Genomic DNA, 23,215 nt, shown 5'->3' with positions numbered 1-23,215 from the left:
CAGTCAAAGGCGACACGTAAGCTTTGACTGCTTACGGGTCAACACCTCATCAGTGCGGTATGGTAGTTGAACACATGGGTTGCCATGTCTTTATTTTTACACTTCATTTGACATGTCATCTGACACATCATTATCAATTTCCCTATTTGCCTTGTCATCTCTCGCCACATAAGCTCACTCCACGTAAGCCCTCCTATATTTTTTTCGTTCTAATGTTTCTTCCTCGATCTATCTCCTCTCCTCTCCTCTTGCCCTCGCTCCTGCTGCCGTCGCTCGGCCTCGGTCGCTCCCCTACTGCCGCCTCTCGGCCTCGTCCTCGACACCCCCCTCTCAACCGCTCTCTCTTCGTCTCAGCATTATCTCTCGTTCTTCTTCTCCGTTCCCCTCTGTTCATCCTCTCGCCGCCCCCTCTCTGAATACCCTATCATTTCACTCTCTCGCCGCCCCTTCTCTCAAAACCGAAGCCCTACTCACCCTTCAAACCCGAATTTGAATTTCAGAAGCCGATTTAGGAGGGTATTTTTTAGGGTTTTTGTTAATTGAATCTAATTATTGTATTTAATTATAATGTTGATTTGAATTTAGGTATTTAATTACTGTATTGATTTTTTTGTGATTTACTGTTTAATTTCTGATTTTATGTTAATGAAATTTCCACCTAATTAAAATTATTGTAAAGTTTTGTAAGATTTTTAATTGAATAATATATTTTTAATAACTTATTATTTTTCAAATAAGGTGATAAAAAGTATACAAATAAATTATATTTTTAAACACTAAAACAACTTTTTTGTATATTTTTTTAATTTATAAATATTTTAAATGGATAATATATGGGTAAGACCTAAGAGTAATTTTTTCTATTTATAAATATTTTAAATGGATAATATATGGGTAAGACTTAAAAGTAAATTTTTTTCCATTTATAAATATTTTAAATCCATAGTAAATAGGTAAGAGTTAGATTATTTCTATTTATAAATATTTTAAATTTTTAAATATTATTATTTTGTAAATAAGGTGATAAAAAATATACAAATAAATTTTATTTTTAAACTCTAAAATAACTTTTTTGTATATTTGTTTTAATTTTTAAATATTTTAAATCGATAATATATGGGTAAGACTTAAGAGTAAGATTTTTTAAATTTATAAATATTTAAATCCATAATAAATGGGTAAGAGTTAGATTTTTTCTATTTATATATATTTAAAATTTTTAAATATTATTATTTTTTAAATAAGGTGATAAAAAGTATACAATTAAATTGTATTTTTAAACTCGAAAATAACTTTTTTGTATTTTTTTAATTTATAAATATTTTAAATCTAATTAATTTACTTATTTTATTTATTTTTTAAAATATGAAGAAATAAAAAGTGTAACGATAAATGTTTTTAATTAATAAATATTTTAATTGATATTAAATGGTGTTAAATAAGTAAGAGTTAATTTTTTAATTATTTATTAAATTTTTTAATAATTTATTATTTTAGATACAAGGTAATAAAAACTGTATTTGATTTTTTTTTAAATTTATTCAAAATTTTATCATGTAATGATGTGGCAACTAACATGGCAGACGATGTGTTAATCTACAGTATGGCACTGATGGCATCGGCGCGTAAGTCGTCACTATTTTACATGTCATCTGCCACATAAGCTACCACGTCATTAAATAAAATATTAAATATTTTTTATTTAAAATAAAAAAATCAAATACATTTCGTGCCACGTAAGCCCTCACTTATATTTTTTCTCAAAAATCTCTCTTCCTCGATCTTTTCACTTATATTTTTTCTCAAAAATCTCTCTTCCTCGATCTTTCTTTCCCCTCGCGTCTCCTCTCGCCCCCTCTCCTCTAGCCGCTCCCCTGCTGCCGCTCGCTCTCCTGCTGCCGCCGCTCGCTCTCCCCCTCGACGCGCCCCCCCTCCCCCTCAACCGCTTTCTCTTCGTCTCAACCCAGACTTCGTCTCAACCTCATCTCTCATTATTCTTTTTCGCTCCCCTCTGTTCATCCTCTCGCCGCCCCTCTCTCAAAACCGAAAACTATCATTCTCAAAACCGAACCCTATAATTTCCTCTCAGGGCCCCCTCTCTAATTATCCTATTATTTCACTCTCTTGCCGCCCCTTCTCTCAAAACTGAAGCCCTATTCACCCTCCAAACCAGAATTTGAATTTCAGAAACCGATATAGCAGGGTGATTTTTTAGGGTTTTTGTTAATTGAATATAATTACTGTGTTTAATTACTATATTGATTTTTTTTTGTGATTTACTGTTTAATTACTGTATTGATTTTTTTGTGATTTACTGTTTAATTACTGTATTGATTTTTTTGTGATTTACTGTTTAATTACTGTATTGATTTTTTGTGATTTACTGTTTAATTATTGTATTGATTTTTTGTGATTCACTGTTTACTGTCAATTGCAGTTAAATTAAAATTATTGTAAAGTTTAACTTTAGTTTATGGATTTTTTGTATAATTTGTTGTATTTTAGTTTATGGATTCCTATGCCATTGAATATTGTATTTTCTGAAGTTGTTAGTGTAATTTTAGTTAATTTCGTTTAATTTTCTGATTTATGAAGTTGTGGTTTACTTGAGATAAGATTTGTAGTTGCTAGTTGTTGAATAAATTTGAAGTGTCATGGAATGATCATGCCATGTGTGGAGGAGCTTTGGGTGTTATAAATATCCACCACAAGGGTTTTTTTGTTTTGTTTATGTTTTCTTATGTTTGCCCTAGTTACTAGGATGGGTACAAATTCTGATTAAGAGTAGGTTGGGTCCAGTTCAAACTAGGCTGAGTCGCCTGTACGGGCATCCATTAGCCAACGAAACCCGACCCCCATCACTGACGAGGTACGGTTCGTAGTGACTGCGAAGTCATATGGGGCTCTACCAGGGGTGTTCGGTGAATTTGGACTTAGGTGTGTTTTTGCATTGTTAGGGCTAGTTATTTGTTATAGAATTAGTTGGATTTTTTTTAAATGTTGAATCATTTTGAAGTTCTATGGAATTATTTTTTTGTCTATGTTTTATTGAGTTTCCATGTGTCCCTAGGGATGGTTAGAGAGTCTGATTAAGAGTAGGTTGGGTCCAGTTCAAACTAGGCTGAGTCACCTGCACGGGCGTCCATTAACCAACGAAACCCGACCCCCATCACTGACGAGGTACGGTTCGTAGTGACTGCGAAGGCATATGGGGCTCTACCAGGGGTGTTCGGTGAATTGGGACTTATGTGTGTTTTTGCATTGTTAGGACTAGTTATCTGTTATAGAATTAGTTGGATTATTTTTTAAATGTTGAATAATTTTGAAGTTCTATGGAATTATTTTTTTGTCTATGTTTTATTGAGTTTCCATGTGTCCCTAGGGATGGTTAGAGAGTCTGATTAAGAGTAGGTTGGGTTCAGTTCAAACTAGGCTGAGTCACTTGCACTGGCGTCCATTAGCCAACGAAACCCGACCCCCATCACTGACGAGGTATGGTTTGTAGTGACTACGAAGTCATATGGGGCTCTACCAGGGGTGTTCGGTGAATTTGAACTTATGTGTGTTTTTGCATTGTTAGGACTAGTCATAAAAATTAGAACTTAGATAATTTTTTGTATAAATAAACTTTTACTAATGTATGTAATTTTTATAGATTATATGGCGTCAGTGGTTGTGTTCTTCTGTCGATACAATGGAAAATTGAAGGAGAAGTCTGGATATTTTGATAGTTATGATGGAGGTCAATCACGAATGATAATGATTGCGGTTTCGACTAAGTTTAACGAGTTCTTAGTAATGTTGTACGAACTCACGGGGTGGGATGGTGATACTCATCAAGTGTTTATTAAGGCCAAAATTCCATTTTCTGATGGGGTTTTTGTTATCTTACATGTGCAAAATGATTACGATTTGACTCAATTATTTGTGATGGCTTCAAATAATCGATCTATGGTTGAGATATTCTTAGAAAAAGTCTTAAGACAAAGAGCCCATGGAGGAGAAGGTACGAGCAATCGAGACTTTATTGGTGAAACATCCTATCCCCAAGAACAAGAATTACCTTGTACACAGGAGTAAGTATTTATGTTCGTATATTTATGATATAAATTGTTAAATTTATATGACTTGTTTTTAAGTACAAACTATTATCTATATAGGTGTAATATAGAAGGGCGTGAAGTGGGGTTTTTGAACCCCTTGTCTATTGCATCACTATCTGAGTGTGGAACATCTTCTCCCATGTAATATTTTTACCCTTTCGTTGTTAAATATGTGAAATTTATGTTATCCCTACTCAGATTTTTATGTCTATTGTTGTGTTTATTCAGGGTTGTTACTAATGATGAGAGTGATAGTTTTAGTGATGGTTTTAGTGATGATAGTGATAGTATTAGTGATGATAGTGATATTGGTTTAAAAGATCTTGAAGGGGAAGGGGATGAGATATTTGAAGCCGGAGTTCATAGTAACAGAGTTGAAACAACAGATGCAATTGGGTACCCGGACATATATGAAGATTCCAGGGAGCTTAATACTACATGTATTAAAGATAATTCCAAAATAATAAATATTTTAGACTCAACATCAAATAATATCAGGGTAGGTCAAATATTTGAGGATAAGACCCAAATGATGCATTTTTTGAGAAAATACTCGGTTGAAAGACATGTTGAGTATGAGACATTGAGGTCTAGCAATTATGATTATAAAATTAAATGTTGTGTAGATGGATGCCCTTGGAGTGTTTTTGCATCATGTGATCGAAGGATTCGTCAATTTAAGAGAAGAAAGTATGGTAGAGATCACACATGTGTTAATGGAATCATCCGTCACAATAATAAAGTGTGTACATCATCTTTCATTTGTAAAGTCATTATGCCAATAGTGAGGGCGAATTTTACTTTGAGTCCTAATGATATACGACTGATCATCAAAGATAAATATCATATCTCTGTCAAGTATGGGAAAGCATGGAGAGCAAAATGTAAGGCTATAAAAATAATTTATGGTGATTGGGATGAATCATTTATTCTTTTGCCACAGTTTTTAGATGCAATAAAAGAGGCGAATCCAGCTAATGAATATGTACTGTGTTGTGAGGCATTTGGCCATGAAATGATGTTTAAGCGTGTTTTTTGGGCTTTTGGGCCATCCATTGCAGGATTCCAATATTGTAGACCTCTTATTAGTGTTGATGGAACACATTTATATGGGAAATATCCTGGAACTCTGTTGATTGCTACTACTCTTGATGGGAAAGATGGTATTTTTCCTCTAGCTTTTGCTATTGTTGAAATAGAAAATCAAGACACTTAATGGTTTTTAGATTATTTAGATCATTTTGTTATTAAAGGAACAAAACCATTCACTCTGATTTCAGATCGTCAAAAGGGTTTAATAGGGGCGGTCCAGACACAATTTCCACCTTCAGAATGTTATCATCGTTATTGTTTACGTCATTTAGTTGCCAATTTCAAGAAGACGTTCAAAAATGAAACATTGAGTGCTCTCATATGGTCTGCAGCAAGGAAGGCAAATATTACTGATTTTGATCATACGTTGCAATTGATTGAACAACAAAGTGAGAGAGCGAAAGAATTATTGACAGAAGGACAATTGAGTCCTGAGTTTTGGTCATTGGCACACGATGGCAATGTTCACTTTGGTGTGTTGACCACCAATATGTCTGAGTGCTTTAATAATGTTTTGAAAGGTGCTAGAAGTCTTCCAATTCAGGCATTGGTGGCATCAACCTTTTATAGATTGAATAAATTTTTTGTGAAAGACATGAATTTACAGGAAAGATGACATCATTCTGTACTCCCTTTGTTGATTCTTCTCTAAAAAATAAGATGAATAGAGCAAGAGTATGTCTTGTACGTCGGTATCAGAATAATATGTATGAAATCACTATGGATGATGAAATGGTGTATCAGGTAGATTTGGTGAATATGACATGTACATGCACCCATTTTCAAATGGAAAAAATTCCTTGTACCCATGCCATTGCTGTGTGTAGAAAAAACAATTTTGATTTCAATCAATTGTGTGGTCATTGGTATACAACAAAGGCATATAGAAGAACATATGCAATGAGATTCTATCCTCCTAAAGATAAACTCTATTGGCCTAATACGGGTGTGCGAGTTGTTCCACCTATTGCAAGGAAACAACCAGGTCGTCCACGTTCAGTTCGTGTACGTACAGAAATGGATAAAGGAGAACATGGCACCTATGTCTGTGGTAGATGTAAACAATCGGGGCATAACTCTAGAACATGTCGAAACCCGCCAGTTAACGCTCCAAGAAGTAGCAATCCAAGGTGAATATTTTCATTACTCGTGAAATTTAAGTATTACTATTGATAATTGCCTTTTATATTTTGGTATTCTATATGTATTAATCACTCATTTTAAAATTTTATATTTTGTAGCCGTTCTTAGTGGAAGTTGTGGTTTGTGCTCATTTGGTAAAACCCTTGTTTGAAGATGAGGGCACGTTAGTGGTTGAGTTTCCTTATAGATTCACCATTCGTGTAAAGACTGGTGATGATTCTATCGTTTCCTTTGTATTTTTTGTTTCATTTCAACATATAGAGTACTTAGTTGAATGTATTAAGGTTTATTTTTCCTCGTTTAATGTAGGTTCAAGATTTGATCTCCCCATATGGAAATAATCAATCAAAAGCTCGGATCGGATGGGTCCTCCGGATTCGTTTGTAGAACTTGTCCAACCGGTAAGAGTTTGGTATAAGACCTTTCCGATATGATTCGTGACTAATTTGTTTCAAATTCCCATTTAGTTTCCTAAAAGCTCGTGATTGTATTCTCCAATAGGGCACATAAAAGTTTGAGATCTGTCTCCTGTTTGAAACGTTTTGATTTCAGTGAAATTTCATCAGGGTGGGATAAAGGTGATAAAGGTGATTCATTGCTCTACTGACTTGTCTTACTCTTCTATAGCTTTATAGATTTTTTAGAATCTATCTCTGAATAAATCTCAATTTGCTTGCTCTCTTTGAAGCTTTTGGTGGTTATGCTCTAATGAACTTAACTTGCTAGCTCTATGCTGCCTGCCGATAGCATCTTTTTGCCTGTGTGAATTTTTGAAGAAGAATGTTGTATTATCTCTATTTCTGTTTTTCTTTTCAACCAAGATGTTTTTATGTTCTCTGGATTTGAGTATCATGACAGAGAAATTTAATGCCAATTTAAAGCTGTTATGTTGTATTTTCACTTGACCAAAAATCTTATATGTAGTTATGCTCGACAATAAAACTTATTTGGTGTTTTTTTTGTGGTTGCCTTTGGTCCTATGCAGTTGGTTGCAGCTTGCAGGAAACCACCAGTTTTTTGTATTATCACTGAGTATCTTGCAGGAGGTTCCTTGAGGGCCTTCCTGCATAAGCTTGAGCGGAAGTCCCTCCCTCTAGGGAAAATTATTGCAATCTCTCTTGATATTTCTAGAGGCGTGGAATAAATTCATTCACAAGGGGTTATTCATAGGGACCTCAAGCCTGAGAACATCTTATTTGATGAAAACTTCTGCTTGAAAATTACTGATTTTGGAATTGCCTGTGAAGAGGTGTACTGTGATTCTCTGGCTGAGGATCCTGGGACATACAGATGGATGGATGATAAAGCACAAACCTTATAGCCGGAAGGTTGATGTATACAGCTTTGGGCTTCTCTTGTGGGAGTTGGTGGCCGGTACAGTACCTTACGAGATGACACCTATCCAGGCTGCTTTTGCTGTAGTGAACAAGGTATCTTTCTAAATTCATTGATCTGTTTGAACATTTATCTTTTGCTTTGAGCTTATCTTAGGTTTTATGTCAAGTAGCACAGATTTGTTTGTGCAATTTTTCTTGTAATGCCAAAACTTGGATATATTCAACAAGGTAATGGAATGAGGAAAATGTGTAAGCCTGGTATTCACATCCAATTGCAGAAGGTTTTCCTCGGTAAAGAATACTTGTAGAAGGTAGCCAAAGCTGAATCTTGGAATGAACTTCAGTAATACAATATTTCTTCATGACATTTTGAATAAATTCTTTGACTAGTGAGGAATTTTCCTATATTCAGTTGTAAGCTCATTGCTGCAAAGTAGGTTTCTAATTTGAAGAAATTTGTCTTTTTTCAATGTCAGAATTTGAGGCCACCAATTCCAGCACACTGTCCACCTGCTCTTCAAGCTCTGATCGAGCAATGCTGGGCCCATAACCCGGAGAAGAGACCGGAGTTCTGGCAGATCGTGAAGGTATTGGAACAATTTGAGTCCTCCCTGACTTGCTGTGGGACGCTTGAACTTGTGCCTAATTCAACTAGTCATGATCACAAGAAGCGGCTTTGTTCATTGGATTCAGAAACTTAGCAGCGGCCATTTGAACCCTGATAATTCAACTCGTGAATTATTATAAGCTCTCTTCTATTGTTATTGTAGTATTTTTTTTGGCTTTGCTGTGTTATTAAATGTCATCATTTTCAATTTTAAGCCATTAAAGTTTTGAAGAAACATACAGGAAAGCGCACTACGCGGGTGAAGCAAAGAATTTGGGCATATATTCAAAATAGCAAGATTTACCTTTCACGTAGTAGACGGCGGTTGAGTAGGGATTCCTACTTGGAGATTATAATCCCTTGAGAGACCATCTGTAAATTTTCTTGTATAGGCTTTGAAGGCGCTTCCTTGAGTTTTTTCTTCTCTCGTGTTTATGTAAATGCTTCCTGATCATTAAACTTGTCCTCAAGCAATGCGGTAATTCTTTCCTTGTGAAGATCTTTCTGGTTAAATAGCAGCAGAGGGAAACACAAGCACACTAAAGTGCCTTTAGGCCATGAGATGACAGCTTTTCGGACACTGTTTCAGCAATGTCATTTCTAAAACTCTGGTTGAGTTGTTTTTAACCTGCTCAAGTTAATTCCGATCCCAACGAAAATTTTAAATTGAGTTGTGCTGTTATAACTAATGAACTGATAATAGGCATTTATATATGGAAAGAAAACATAAGCTGGGCATCTCCTTTTTCCTAATTTCCTGTATATAGTGAAGGTGGTGGATGCACTCAACTTCCAAACTGAAGATTAAAGTCAGCAAAGACCCGTTCCATAATCTAACTTCAAAAATCCAACAGCCAGAAACTTGTTTCTTTTGGGCCTAATGCGTTAAATTCATGCTTCACCTGTGCCTGCTACAAGAAACACTGACAAAATGAAAAAAGAACCCACTACTTCTGTAGTTCTTCCATAAGATGTCTCTACCCTCATTGATCTTGTTTTCTGGACTTATAAAGCCCCCAGGGTCCATCATCAATGGCTTTGCTCTTTGACCCCTGAAGAATACTTCCAAGATCAGATCATTAATTATTTCACATGTGAACCAATACTAGATGATCAGAGAAGCCCAACACTAAAGTCACTCACTCCCTCCTTCCATCCCAGTTTGCTTGTGTGCTCAATAAAATTCAGATCTTTTGGCAGGTCTGAAAAAGTGTATAAAAGATCTGCACCAACAAATAAATTTAGCAAGAGGAACTTGAAATATATTGATTTAAAATTTTACATGCCTTTGTGAGGATATAATACATGAACCATTAAAATGACAAGTACTTACCATCCTGTGTAACAAGTGGATAGTCTGAAGCACTGAGATTTATAAACCAGTCCCAATCCTTGGTTTTTCTAAGAAGCATAGCACAGGCGTGAAGGGTATTGGCAACCATCGTTGGCCCTCTGTACGTAACCATATTAGCTTTTGTAATCATATGTACGTTTTCAACCTTAGAATACATTGGATCCCTTCGCAATCGGTCTGCCAGTTCTAATCTCTCAGCAGCTGATGATTCCAAGTCCAAATGAATTATATATTGGTTCAAAGGATGGTAAAGTGCACGCAATGTCCTCCACAGTCTTTCTAAATCACCTTTAGAACCAGAGAGCAGATAAGCAAAGCGAGGAACAGAGGGGCCTGAAGGAGTGGGTGGTGTAGATGATATTTTGGACTCTATGAATATAGGATCTGTTCTAACAATGCAAAAACACACATAAGTCCAAATTCACCGAACACACCCGGTAGAGCCCCATATGATTTCGCAGTCACTACGAACCGTACCTTGTCAGTGATGGGGGTCGGGTTTCATTGGCTAATGGACGCCCGTGCAGGTGACTCAACCTAGTTTGAACCGGACCCAACCTACTCTTAATCAGACTCTTTACCCATCCCTAGGGACACATGGAAACTCAATAAAACATAGACAAAAAAATAATTCTATAGAACTTCGAAATTATTCAACATTTTAAAAATAATCCAACTAATTCTATAATAGATAACTAGTCCTAACAATGCAAAAACACACATAAGTCCAAATTCACCGAACACCCCTGGTTGAGCCCCATATGACTTCGCAATCACTATGAACCGTACCTCGTCAGTGATGGGGGTCAGGTTTCGTTGGCTAATGGACGCGCGTACAGGCGACTCAACCTAGTTTGAACTGGACCCAACCTACTCTTAATCAGAATTTGTACCCATCCTAGTAACTAGGCAAACATAAGAAAACATAAACAAAACAAAAAAACCCTTGTGGTGGATATTTATAACACCCAAAGTTCCTCACCACATGACATGATCATTCCATGACACTTCAAATTTATTCAACAACTAGCAACTACAAATCTTATCTCAAGTAAACAGCAACTTCATAAATAAGAAAATTAAACTAAATAGCAACTTCATAAATAAGAAAATTAAACGAAATTAACTAAAATTAAACTAACAACTTCAGAAAATACAATATTCAATGGCATAGGAATCCATAAACTAAAATACCCATTTAAAATAAATTATTTTCAAAAACACCGACGTCATCAAAATATTTCTAAAACTACCCAACTTTGACCGGTCAAATGCCTATGTGTGTAGTCAAAAGCGACACATAAGCTTTGACTGCTTATGTGTTGCCACATCATTAGTGTAGTAAAAATAGATCGACACATCGTCTGCCACATGTTTATTTTACCACGTCATATGCCACATAAGTTGCCATGTCATTAAATGAAAAAATTGAATAATTTTTTTTAAAATAAAAAAACCAGATACATTTTTTATTACCTAATATCTACAATATGGACATTTATCTTTGGGAAAAGTAATAAATTTTATGTCTCAAAGCCTAAAAATTATTTTAGAGTTTAAAAATAGAATTTATTTGTATAATTTTTATCACATTATTTAAAAAATAATAAATTATTAAAAATCTTACAACACCTTTTATTATCAATTAAAAATATTTATTAACTGAGAAAATATGAAAATGTTACTTGAGTTTAAAAAATAAATGTACTGGTACACTTTTTATTACCTTATATTTAAAATAATAAGTTATAAAAAATCTTACTCTTACTCATTTTAACACCTTTTTATTATCGATTTAAAAATTATTTTAATAAAAATTTTGAAAATTTTAGTTTTGAGTTTAAAAATCAAATTTATCAATACGTTTTTTTCAAATTTATTATTACCTTATATTTAAAATAATTAAAAATAAAATAAATATATAATTAATTAAAAAATCTTACTCTTACTAATTTAACATATTTTATTATTGATTTAAAATATTTTTTAATTGAGAGGGGGCGTCGAGGGCAAGATCAAAGCCGAGCGGTAGGGAGAGGCGGCAGTAGGCATTGTGAGAGGGGAGAGGAGAGGAGAGGAGGCCGAGGTTGAGCGACGGCAGCGAGAGGAGAGAGAAATTGGCCAGAGGAGGCTGAGGTCGAGCGGCGGTGAGATGACGAGAGGAGGCAAGAGGAGAGGAGAGGAGAGGAGAGGAGGTCGAGGCCAAGCGATGACAGCGAAAGGAGAGAAGGCAAGGCCAGAGGAGGCCGAGGCCGAGTGGTGGCGAGAGGGTGAGAGGCAGAGGAGAGGAGATCGAGGCCAAGCAGCGGCGAGAGGGCGAGAGGAGAGGAGAGGAGGCCGAGCGGCGACGACAGGGCGAGAGGAGAGGAGAGGAGAAAGATGAGAGGGGACACATAAGGCATTTAAAATAACTTATTTTGAAAAACAATGCCTGGAATATGGTGAGGATTATTTAATTTTTTATTTAATGACATGTCAGCTTATGTGGCAGATGACGGGGTAAAATAATGATGTGGCAGACGATGTGTCTATCTGTGTTTACTGCACTGATGATGTGGCGACACATAAGTAGTCAAAGCTTACGTGTCGCTTTTGACTGCACATAGGCATTTGATCGGTCAAAAGTGGGTAGTTTTAGAAATATTTTGATGACGTCCGTGTTTTTGAAAATAATTTATTTTAAATAGGTATTTTAGGGAAATTTCCGATTCTGGACTTGCCGTTTACAGGAAATCAGAGGGATAAAATCGGATTTATGCTCCATTGAGGGAAACTACTTGGTTATGGATCAGACTGTTGTATCTTGTTCTAGTTGATGCGTTTCCCGACTATCAAAATCCAAGCTTTTCGTCATTTCCTTCGATGCGTAATCTTCTGCCAAAGTACGATCCCACCCTGGTCGATAATCTCTCGATTCCAAGTTGTAACCTTCGAAAGATTGCTTCAAATTCAACTCAACCCTGCCGAAATCCAACCTTGTCCTCGTCGTCGAAGATGGAAAGAGACGCCGTGTGACGAGGCCCTCGAGAGAGCGATCATCGAAGAGGATAGCAATCTGTATTTACAAAAGAAAACTCTTAAAGCGGCGAAAACATTGAATAAAACCTGTGGATGAAAGAAATAGAAAGAGATGTTGCTCGGGGAGACGAAATTTCGGTCAAAGCTGAGAAAAGGGGGCAGGTAGGGAGATTGACAGAGATTGTAAAGTTGAAGAAAAAGAGGGAGGAACAGTCAATCGAAAAGGTTAGGCATGAAGACCGAATTGACCTGGAACACAAGCATGACAAAGACCCCTGCCGCGAAGCAGCCTCCATCTAAGGACAATTTGGAGATGAAAGGTACGAGAGTAATGGTGGCCACGGAAGAATGTGAAATAGAGAGAACCGAAAAACAATAATAGAGATTCAAAAAATGATTTTTCGATGATGTATTCTTCTCCGTTTATGAGGCAATTTATAATACATTACATACTGATTTTAGGATCAATTTACATCCTAAAATCAAGGAATAAATTACATGATCAAGGAAACAATCCGTTTCCTACAATCACGTTAATCAATTTACAACCAGCTCATTACAGGCTTGCAAACACTCTCCTCAAGCTGGTGCATAGATATCGGTCATGCCCAACTTGTCAATTATACCATGAAATGCCTTCCCTGATACTGCTTTCGTGAGCGTATCTGTCAGCTGACTCTCAGATTGAATGAAGGGGAATTGTATGATTTTTGCATCGAGATTCTCCTTGATGAAATGACGATCAACTTCAACATGTTTAGTGCGATCATGTTGAACTGGATTATGTGCAATGGCGATGGCTGCCTTGTTATCACAGTGGAGATTCATCAGTTTGGAGTATTCAATCCCTTAATCCCTCAGTATATTCTTTATCCATAACAACTCGCATACACCATGAGTCATGCCTCAAAATTCAGCTTCAACACTTGATCTTGATACTACCTTATGTGTTTTGCTTTTCCAAGTGACCAGATTCCCTTCCACAAAAGTAAAGTAACCCGACGTGGATCTTCTGGTTGTCTGATCACCTGCCCAATCAGAATTTGTATATCCTTCAATATTAGAGATACCATTTTTTAGAATAAAAAACCTTTTTCCTGGAGCACTCTTTAAGTATGTCAAGATCCGATAGACTGCTTCCATATGTTCTTCACTTGGTGCATGCATGAACTGACTCACAACGCTTACTGCATATGCTACATCGGGCCTTGTGTGTGATAGGTAGATTAATCTTCCAACTAATCGCTGATAACACCCTTTGTCTGCTAGGATTTGATCTGGAAGAATTTCAAGTTTATGATGCATTTCCATGGGCGTCTCTATTGGTTTACAGTCAAGCATTCCGGTTTCGGCTAGAAGATCTAACACATATTTTCCCTGTGAAAGGAAGACTCCATGTTTCGATCTTGCAACCTCAATTCCCAAAAAATATTTAAGTTGTCCGAGATCCTTCATTTCGAATTTAGTGGCTAAATACTCCTGTAAAGCTTGCATTTCACCTGGGTCATCTCCTGTCACGACCATATCATCAACATATACAATTAAAGTTGTTACCTTTCCTTCTTTGTGTTTTATAAACAAAGTATGATCTGAGTTACTTTGTTTATAACCAAACTCCTTCATTGTAGCCGAGAATCTCCCAAACCATGCTCTAGGTGACTGTTTCAACCCATACAATGACTTCTTCAATTTACAGACTTCACCTTGACACAAAGAACCACTTTTTACGTCGAGTGGTAGCTCCATGTAGACTTCTTCTTCTAAGTCTCCATTGAGGAAGACATTTTTAACTTCAAATTGTTGCAAAGGCCAGTCTTGATTTGTTGCTATAGATATAAGAATGTGAATTGTATTGATATTAGCTACTAGTGCAAAAGTATCCTGATAGTCTATCCCATACCTTTGCGTATATCCCTTTGCAACTAGCCGAACTTTATATCTGTCAATACTTCCATCCGGTTTGAGTTTCAATGTGAACACCCATCGACATCCAATTGTTTTTACTCCTTTAGGTTGGGGAACAAGTTTCCAAGTGGCATTTTTTTGTAGAGCCTCCATCTCTTCGTTCATCGCTTTTTTCCATTTTGGATCAGCTAATGCATCTTACACATTACTAGGAATAGAAACCCTGAATAATTAATCAACAGTAAATGCATATGATTTAGTCAACCTATGGGAGGATACATAGTTATTGATTGAGTATTTGGTCTTGGCTTCAAGATCAGGTTCATACTGTTTTTTTGGAACTCCCCTATTCAATCTTTGTGGATATCTAGGGGGTATGTTTTATGTAGGAAGACATGTTTCTTTAGACTCATCAAACACATGATTCGTATTTACCTGAGGAGGAACATTTCGGGTTGATTCTTCAGTTGTTGGTGCAGACGGGGGCAACTCTAGGGGTTCTTCAGGAGAAATTACTGAATCACAGTCTTGTTGCACATCATGATACTTGAAAAATTAATTCACCGCTTTTAACTCAATAAACTCAGCACCTCCATTAGTTTCTTGTGGAACATTCTCTTCATTTGAACTCTCCCCCTGAAGAGATGTCCAAGAAATTCCCCCTGAATAATAAGGTACTGATTCATGGAATGAGACATCTAGAGTCACATGGAGCTTGTTGGTGTGTGGATCATAACACCGTTATCCTTTTTGAAATTCAGAGTAGCCAACAAATACACATCGCTTGACACATGAATCAAGTTTATTTCGCAAGATCTTTGGGATATGAACATAAGCGGTACACCCAAAAATTTGGGGTTCAAGATTCAGAAGATGGGGAATTGAAATCAGGGATTGCAGCTTGCGTAGAGGAGTTTGAACATCAAGTACTCTAGAAGGTGTTCGATTGATGAAGTAGGTAGCAGATGTGACAGCTTCGCCCCAATAACATTGAGCCATGTTCATGCCAAAGAGAGAGGCACACACTACTTCCAAAAGTTGTCTATTCTTTCTTTCTGCCAATCCATTCTGTTGGGGAGTATAGGTGCAAGAGGTCTGACGACGAATTCCATGAGTGGTCAGAAAATTTTCGAGAGAAGCATTAACAAACTCACTACCATTGTCAGATTGCAAAACACGAATCTGCTTTTGGTATTATGTATCATTGTATGGAATTTATGAAATGCTAGACACACATCACTCTTTTGTATAAGCAGAGATACCTAAGTCATTCTAGTGCATTCATCAATAAATGTCACAAAGTAAGGAGCTCTAGAAATAAAGGGAACCTTGGCAGGACCCCAAACATCAGAATGAATAACCTCAAAAGGTTCAAAATTTTTATTCAAACTCGGTAAATAAGCAATACGGTAGCTCTTAGCCAATTCACATGTGTCACAAAAAATGCACATCATTCAAACCTGAAAAAAGTTGAGGTCGCAATTTCTTAAGATAACCAAAGGAAAAGTGGCCTAATCGTTGGTGCCATAACCATACAGTTGTTTGAGCATTATCTTCACTGCTAGCTTGATTTGTCTGACTGATTTTCGATCCCCCATTCTCTATCAACTCCAAATAGTAGAGTTTGCCCCGTCTAACACTATAACCAAGAATCTTCCGGGTTAGAATGTCCTGAAAGACACAAAACGAGGGCCAAAAAGTTACAGTACAAGCAAGAGTGGAAGTAATTTGGCTAACAGACAAAATATTATATTCAAGAGAGAGAACCACAAGGACAGTGTCTAATGTAAGATTATTGGATAATATAACAGATCTTTCCCCAGTAATAGGAGAGGTACTACCATTGGCTGTTGAAATAACAGATTTTGGAGAAGGTAGGATAGATTGTAACTAACTGGGATCCCTTGTCATGTGATCAGATACACTTGTATCAATAATCGAAGGTTTATTCTTAGAATGTATAGAAAATACTAATGCATTATCGAGAATACCTGGATGGGCAACATTTGCCGTAGGTAGCTCCTGATTATCTTCCATGGATGTCACCATAGCTTTCCCCGCAATCTTTTTACGGGGTTTTTTTGAGAAATCTCACCACTCCGAATAGCCAATAATCTCATAACACCGTTGTTGTGAATGTCTTTTTTCTCCACAGTGAGTATATACATGGTTGCTACCTTTGCCAGAGGATTGAGGGTTCCAACTGCTTGATGATACTTATCGGTTTTGGTTGACCAACATCGTCGAGTTCTCTGAGTCTGGACGATAGCTCCCCATTGTCTATCTCTGTTGATATTTGCGTCTGACATATGTATATGTACTCTCCAAATCAAATTTGGAGTTTTTTCGTAAAATTTCTCCATGAACTTGATCAAACTCGGAGTCAAGCCCACTAAGAAAAATATGAACCCGAAGCCTAGCCATTGCAGAGTGCAACTGGATTAGCCCTTCGATTGTTCCTTCCTGAGATATAGTTCTATGATCAATCTCCTGGAAAATAGCAACCAGTTCATTATAGTACGTGGATAACGGTTTACCATTTTGTTTGGTAGAAAAAGATATCTGGTTCAACTCATATACAAGTTTCATCTGATCCATCATAGAACGTTTTTTATATTGCTTCCCATATCTCCTTGGCAGTGGAGAGGCGAATAAATCGCTGCATGAGCAATGGACTCATGGCATCAATAAGCCAACTTTTGACTCTTTGATTGCTCTAAGATTGGCATCGCCAGATGCTGGTTTTTTTGTTTCGCCAATGAGGTATCCAGCTTTGTTGCGCGCGCCAATTCGCATCTCCATGAGTTGGGACCATAATGAATAATTGGTCTCATCGAGGATAATTCCAGTTGAAAATGCAGAATTATCTTGGTGGACTATAATCTGTGGTGATGGGATAATTTCGGTGGATGCGCCTGTAGTGGTGGCCATCGTTTTGGAATTTTGGTCCGGTCTTGTCTAATCCGGTCTAGTTCGGTTCAGTCCGGTCCGGTTCAGTTCAATCTAGTATGGTTCGATTGTGGTTCGGTCCAGTGTTGGTCCAGTCCGATCCGGTTTTAGTTCGGTTCGGTCCAATTCGATTGACCCGCTGGTCTGGGTCGGCTCGGTCGGCAGAAAAATAAAGGAACAGTAATTCCTAAGTTTTAAAAAAAATACCTTTCTTCTTTGGCAGTGGCAATGGAGCTTCGGCTTCCTTCGGCAACGACGGTGGTTGGCAACGACAACGGGGTGGTGGTGCCGTCGTTGACGCTCGTCAGGGATCGTTGGTGACGTGATTTCGGCTATAGGACCGTCATAGCAGAACTTTGTTCTCTTTCGGCAAGTTGGCTTCCCTCGGGGACAGTGGTGATCAGCAGCAATAACGAGCAGGTGGAACGGTCGTCGGCGGTCGTCTTCGGTCTTCGGTGATCGTCGTCGGTCGTCAGCGACGTTCTTTTGGCTACGGGACAGCCAGAATACGGAGTTGCAGAAAAAACAAAGTTATGTAACTCCACGACGATATTTTTTTTTTCAGCTTCCTCCTTCGACGATTACGGGAGCACTTAGCTCCGAATTTCGGCAACAGAAAAGAGAGGATAATTCTCCTGCTCTGATACCATGTGAAACAGAGAGAACCGAAAAACAATAACAGAGATTCAAAGAATGATTTTTCAATGATGTATTCTTCTCCATTTATGAGGCAATTTATAATACATTACATACTACAAGATCAAGGAAACAATCTATTTCCTACAATCACGTTAATCAATTTACAACCAGCTCATTACAAGCTTGCAAACAAAAGAGTTGCAAGTTAATTTGGACTCTCAGCTATCTGGTAACATGATAAATATTGCCACATGAAGCCCAATTATTTCCAATCGATTCCACTCCGGTACTATGAGTGGAAGCCATATAATCGAACTCACTATGACCATGATAATCCTCCTCCCAAGATCGTAGAGGGCTATAAATTCTACAGATTCTACCCAGATCTTGTAAATAAGACCAAGGCTCCGGTATATAGATTAGAGAAAGATGGGACAACACCCAGACTTGAGTGGGAACCCAGTGACGACCATCCACTAAAGAAGATCAATTACTTGATTTAGTAGTGTAGAATCTTTTGTTCTTCTTTCATACTTCCAGACAAGAAGAAGACAGACAATCTGGACTTAAGAATTCTAAAGAAGTTCTGGTCGAAAATGGTGAGGCATCTCTTTTGGCTGATAAGTTCTCAAAAATATCTATATGGATCAATATGGATCTATACGTTTTTTAAGAGATCTATATGGATCTATACGTTTTTTAAAAGATCTATATGGATCTATACGTTTTTTAAGAGATCTATATGGATCTCCCTCTTGGCTATCTTCAACAGGGAGAATCCTCTTCATCTCACAGCCGACTCGTTTGCAAGCTTCACAAGTCCCTTTATGGTCTCAAACAAGCTTCGCGGCAATGGTATTCCAAATTTTCTCATGTTTTAATCAATTTTGGCTTTCTCCAATCGAAATCTGATTACTCTCTCTTCACTAAAGGTCATGGTTTCTCCTTTGTTACACTATTGGTTTATGTGGATGATATCATCCTTACTGACCCTTCCTCTAGTGTTATTGCTGAGCTCAAACAATTTCTGCATACTCAGTTCAAGCTCAAGGATCTTGGTTGTCTTAAGCACTTCCTTGGTCTTGAAATTGCTCAGTCTAAGGCCGGTATTGTGCTTTCTCAACGCCATTACACCTTACAATTACTTGAAGACTCGGGTTACCTAGCTTGTAAACCCACTAGTGTTCCCATGGATCCCAAACTTCATTTAACTACCACTGACGGTGACCTGCTTCTTGATATAACCCACTATCGGCGGCTTGTTGAGAAACTTCTTTACCTCACTTTATCTCGCCCCGACATTACTTTTGCCATTCACAAGCTCACTCAATTTGTGGCCCAACCCCGCCTTCCTCATCTCCAGGCAGTACATCACCTGTTTCATTATCTCAAGACCAGCCCTGGTCAAGGTTTGTTGTTTTCTTCTACTTCTTCCTTGCAGGTACGCGCTTACTATGATGCTGATTGGGGATCATGCCTTGATTCTCGCCGATCTACTACAGGCTTTTGCATCTTCATTGGTGATTCTTTGGTCTCTTGGAAGGCCAAAAAGCATACCACCGTCTCTCGCTCCTCCATCGAGGCTGAATATCGAGCTCTTTCTTCTACTACCAGTGAAATTATTTGGTTGCAGCAACTTCTTCAAGATTTTCAAGTCAAGGTTGCATCTCTTGCATTGCTCTATTGTGACAATCAAGCTGCGATACATATTGCCTCAAACCCCACATTCCATGAGCGTACAAAACATATTGAGATCGATTGTCATTTTGTTCGTGAATGGGTTACTTCGGGTGTCCTCAAGTTACTTCCCATTCGTTCTCAGTACCAGTTAGCCGACATGTTCACTAAACCTCTTCCTTCTACCCACCTTTTTTCTTTGTTGTCCAAGATGGCTATCAAGGATATTTACAAGCCACCTTGAGGGGGAGTATTAGAATGTAATTAATTTATTCATTATTTAATTTTTGTATTTTACTATTTTACCCTTTTTTCCCTTTTTACTGTAAAAAGCTTCATTGTATTTTGTAAAAGTGTTTTTAATAAAACATTTCACGATTCAACCTACCTTGGTCTTCTCGACTGCGCCAGCCCGACGAGCAGAGCAACGGCTCTTTCCGATCCTAAATTCTAACACATCCCAAGATCGTAGAGGGCTATAAATTCAACAGATTCTACCCAGATCTTGTCGATAAGACCAAGGCTCCGGTATATAGATTAGAGAAAGATGGGAACAACACCCAGACTTGAGTGGGAACCCAGCTTGATTTAGTAGTGTAGAATCTTTTGTTCTTCTTTCATACTTCTAGACAAGAAGAAGACAAACAATCTGGACTTATCAAGAATTTTATTTTGAACAAAGACTAGAGATAACATCCCGGATCAGGAATTATTACGAGGACATAATTGTTAGAACCTCGAATGGCAAAGAGCCATTGAGCTCTGCCGTCAAGAAGACACAGTCGGGAAGACGAAAACGGGAGTAAAATTGAAATAATCATTCCGTTGATTTACAGGATACAAATGAGTTTTTAAAGAGTAAGGGGCAAAATAGTAAAATACAATTATTACATAAAAATGAATTAATGAAATAATAAAATAAATAAATACATTCTAATACTCCCCCTCAAGGTGGCTTATAAATATCCTTGACAACCATCTTGGACAACAAAGAAAAAAGGTGAGTAGAGGGAAGAGGTTTAGTGAACATGTCAGCTAACTGGTATGGAGAACGAATGGGAAGTAACTTGAGGATGCCCGAACTAACCCGTTCATGAACAAAATGGCAATCGATCTCAATGTGTTTGGTACGCTCATGAAATGTAGGGTTAGAAGCAATATGTATCGCAACTTGATTGTCACAGTATAGCAACGCAGGAGAGTCGACTTTGACGTGAAAATCTTGAAGCAGTTGCTGTAACCAAATAAGTTCACTGGCAGTTGAAGAAAGTGCTCTATATTCAGCTTCGGCAGAGGAGCGAGAGACGGTGGTCAGCTTTTTGGCCTTCCAGGAGACCAAAGAATCACCAATGAATATGCAAAAGCCGGTAGTAGAGCGGCGAGAATCAAGGCATGATCGCCAATCAGCATCAGAGTAGGCGCGTACCTGCAAGGAAGAAGTAAAAGAAAACAACAAACCTTGACCAGGACTGGTCTTGAGATAACGAAGTAGGTGATGTACTGCCTGGAGATGAGGAAGGCGGGGTTGGGCCACAAATTGAGTGAGCTTGTGAACGGCAAAGGTAATGTCGGGACGAGATAAAAGTGAGGTAAAGTAGTTTCCCAACAAGCCGCCGATAGTGGGTTATATCAGGAAGCAGGTCACCTTCAATGGCAGTTAAATTAAGCTTGGGATCCATGGGAACACGAGTAGGTTTACAAGCTAGGTAACCTGAGTCTTCAAGTAATTGTAAGGTGTAATGACATTGAGAAAGCACAATACCGGTCTTGGAGTGAGCAATTTCAAGACCAAGGAAGTGCTTAAGACAACCAAGATCCTTGAGCTTGAACTGAGTATGCAGAAAATGTTTGAGCTCATTAATAACACTAGAGGAAGGACCAGTTAGGATGATATCATCCACATAAACCAATAGTGCAACAAAGGAGGAACCATGACCTTTGGTGAAGAGAGAGTAATCAGATTTCGATTGGAGAAAGCCAAAATTGATTAAAACATGAGAAAATTTGGAATACCATTGCCGCAAAGCTTGTTTGAGGCCATAAAGGGACTTGTGAAGCTTGCAAACGAGTTTGGTGGAAGAGGGAGAGGACTCCCCCTGTCGAAGGTAGCCAAGAGGAAGATCCATATAGATTTCTTCAAAAAGATCACCATGTAAAAAGGCGTCGTTGACATCAAGCTGAACGAGATGCCAACTGTGAGAAGCAGCAAGGGCAAGAAGAACCTTCACAATGACTAATTTGGCCACTGGAGAGAAAGTGTCAACAAAGTCCAAACCCTTTTGTTGGGTATAACCTTTAGCTACCAAACGAGCCTTATATCGCTCAATAGAGCCATCAGAATTAAGTTTCATTTTATAGACCCATTTGCAGCCAATGGTATGTTTATCAGGAGGTAGAGGAGTGACGGTCTAGGTATTGTTGGCTTCCAGGGTGGCCAACTCATCACGCATAGCCAACCTCCAGTCAGGACATTTCACGGCTTGGTGATAGTATTGAGGTTCAACTTGAGAAGATAGGTTGAGTACAAAATTTCTGTGCGAATCAGAAAGGGCATGGTAAGAAATGGAATTAGAGAGTGGATAAGACGTACGGGAGGAAGCAGAGGATGAAGAGCCTGTAATTAAATTGCAGTGATAATCCTGCAGGTAATGAGGTGGATGAGTCGCCCTAGTAGATGTTTGAAGAGGAGCAACAGCGGAGGAGGAAAGAACAAGTGTAGGAAGAGTAGGAGGTGAGGGATCATCAACTGGAACACCAGGAATAACTGGAGAATCATGAAGGGGGGAAGAATCAAGGTCAGGAAAAGGCGGAGCGTGGAGGGAGGAATGAGGCAGAACGAAATCAGGGAAGGGGTCAGTAAGTTGAGTTGAACTAGTAATAGTATGAAAAGGGAAAACTTCTTTATGGAACACGACATCTCTTGAAAGAAAAACTTGGTGAGTCTCAACATCATAGAATTTATAACCTTTTACACCAGCTGGATAACCAAGAAAAACACAAACCCGAGCACGTGGGTGGAACTTGGGGCGATGAGCAGCTAAGGTGGAAACAAAAGCTAAACAGCCAAAAACACGAAAGAGGGAATAATCAGGAGAGTGGTTGTAGAGCAAATGAAAGGGTGTGTTGTGTTGCAAGAGGGGAGAAGGAGTTCTATTAATCAAGAAAGCCGCAGTAAGAATACACTCGGTCCAAAAAGAGACAGAAATGTGTGATTGAAAAAACAAGGACCAAGCCACATTCAAAAGGTGTTGATGTTTTCTTTCAGCAACCGAGTTTTGTTGAGGCCGTTCAACACATGAAAACTGGTGCAAAACGCCGTGAGCGTGAAAAAAATCAACAAAGGATAACTCAGGGGCATTATCAAATCGAAAATTTTTGATTTTGGCATTAA

The 23,215-nt window shown here is 38.0% G+C and overlaps 3 protein-coding genes and 1 pseudogene across 3 annotated transcripts; 3 read left to right on the top strand and 1 right to left on the bottom strand.

Moving 5' to 3' along the window:
• Positions 1-3,660: 3,660 nt before the first annotated feature.
• Positions 3,661-6,725, top strand: LOC137937227 (uncharacterized). The gene is made up of 8 exons (XM_068782315.1): positions 3,661-4,076; positions 4,161-4,244; positions 4,332-4,543; positions 4,889-5,266; positions 5,528-5,739; positions 5,940-6,239; positions 6,437-6,538; positions 6,648-6,725. The coding sequence occupies exons 1-8, from the start codon at positions 3,661-3,663 to the stop codon at positions 6,723-6,725; spliced, it is 1,782 nt and encodes a 593-aa protein (XP_068638416.1).
• Positions 6,726-7,317: 592 nt separating this feature from the next.
• LOC137937226 (serine/threonine/tyrosine-protein kinase HT1-like) lies at positions 7,318-8,516 on the top strand (annotated as a pseudogene).
• Positions 8,517-9,265: 749 nt separating this feature from the next.
• LOC137937225 (beta-glucuronosyltransferase GlcAT14B-like) lies at positions 9,266-13,482 on the bottom strand. The gene is made up of 4 exons (XM_068782314.1): positions 13,281-13,482; positions 9,616-10,020; positions 9,426-9,505; positions 9,266-9,334 (listed from the first exon to the last, which is right to left on the bottom strand). The coding sequence occupies exons 1-4, from the start codon at positions 13,480-13,482 to the stop codon at positions 9,266-9,268; spliced, it is 756 nt and encodes a 251-aa protein (XP_068638415.1).
• A 5,407-nt stretch (positions 13,483-18,889) lies between these two features.
• On the top strand, positions 18,890-20,068 carry LOC137937224 (uncharacterized mitochondrial protein AtMg00810-like). The gene has a single exon (XM_068782312.1). It carries the CDS (start codon positions 18,890-18,892, stop codon positions 20,066-20,068), a length of 1,179 nt encoding a protein of 392 aa, XP_068638413.1.
• The last annotated feature ends 3,147 nt before the right edge of the window (positions 20,069-23,215 follow it).

This window comes from Aristolochia californica, unplaced genomic scaffold (assembly GCF_029961685.1).
Source record: "Aristolochia californica isolate CCGP_79_NKW_82.1479 unplaced genomic scaffold, dmAriCali1.0.hap1 SCAF_7, whole genome shotgun sequence".
NCBI lineage: Eukaryota > Viridiplantae > Streptophyta > Magnoliopsida > Piperales > Aristolochiaceae > Aristolochia > Aristolochia californica.
This window is presented reverse-complemented; position numbering and strand designations above follow the sequence as displayed.

Bases quoted from the DNA above. Each gene is read 5' to 3' on its own strand.
- LOC137937227 (XM_068782315.1), top strand. From the start codon at position 3,661: ATGGCGTCAGTGGTTGTGTTCTTCTGTCGATACAATGGAAAATTGAAG. The intron at 4,077-4,160 runs GTAAGTATTTAT...TTATCTATATAG, and splicing joins GAATTACCTTGTACACAGGA to GTGTAATATAGAAGGGCGTG. The intron at 5,740-5,939 runs GCATTGGTGGCA...ATGGTGTATCAG, and splicing joins CTAGAAGTCTTCCAATTCAG to GTAGATTTGGTGAATATGAC.
- LOC137937225 (XM_068782314.1), bottom strand. From the start codon at position 13,482: ATGAATCTCCACTGTGATAACAAGGCAGCCATCGCCATTGCACATAAT. The intron at 9,506-9,615 runs GTAAGTACTTGT...TTGTTGGTGCAG, and splicing joins TCCACTTGTTACACAGGATG to ATCTTTTATACACTTTTTCA. The intron at 9,335-9,425 runs GTGAGTGACTTT...AGTATTCTTCAG, and splicing joins AACTGGGATGGAAGGAGGGA to GGGTCAAAGAGCAAAGCCAT.
- LOC137937224 (XM_068782312.1), top strand. From the start codon at position 18,890: ATGGATCTCCCTCTTGGCTATCTTCAACAGGGAGAATCCTCTTCATCT.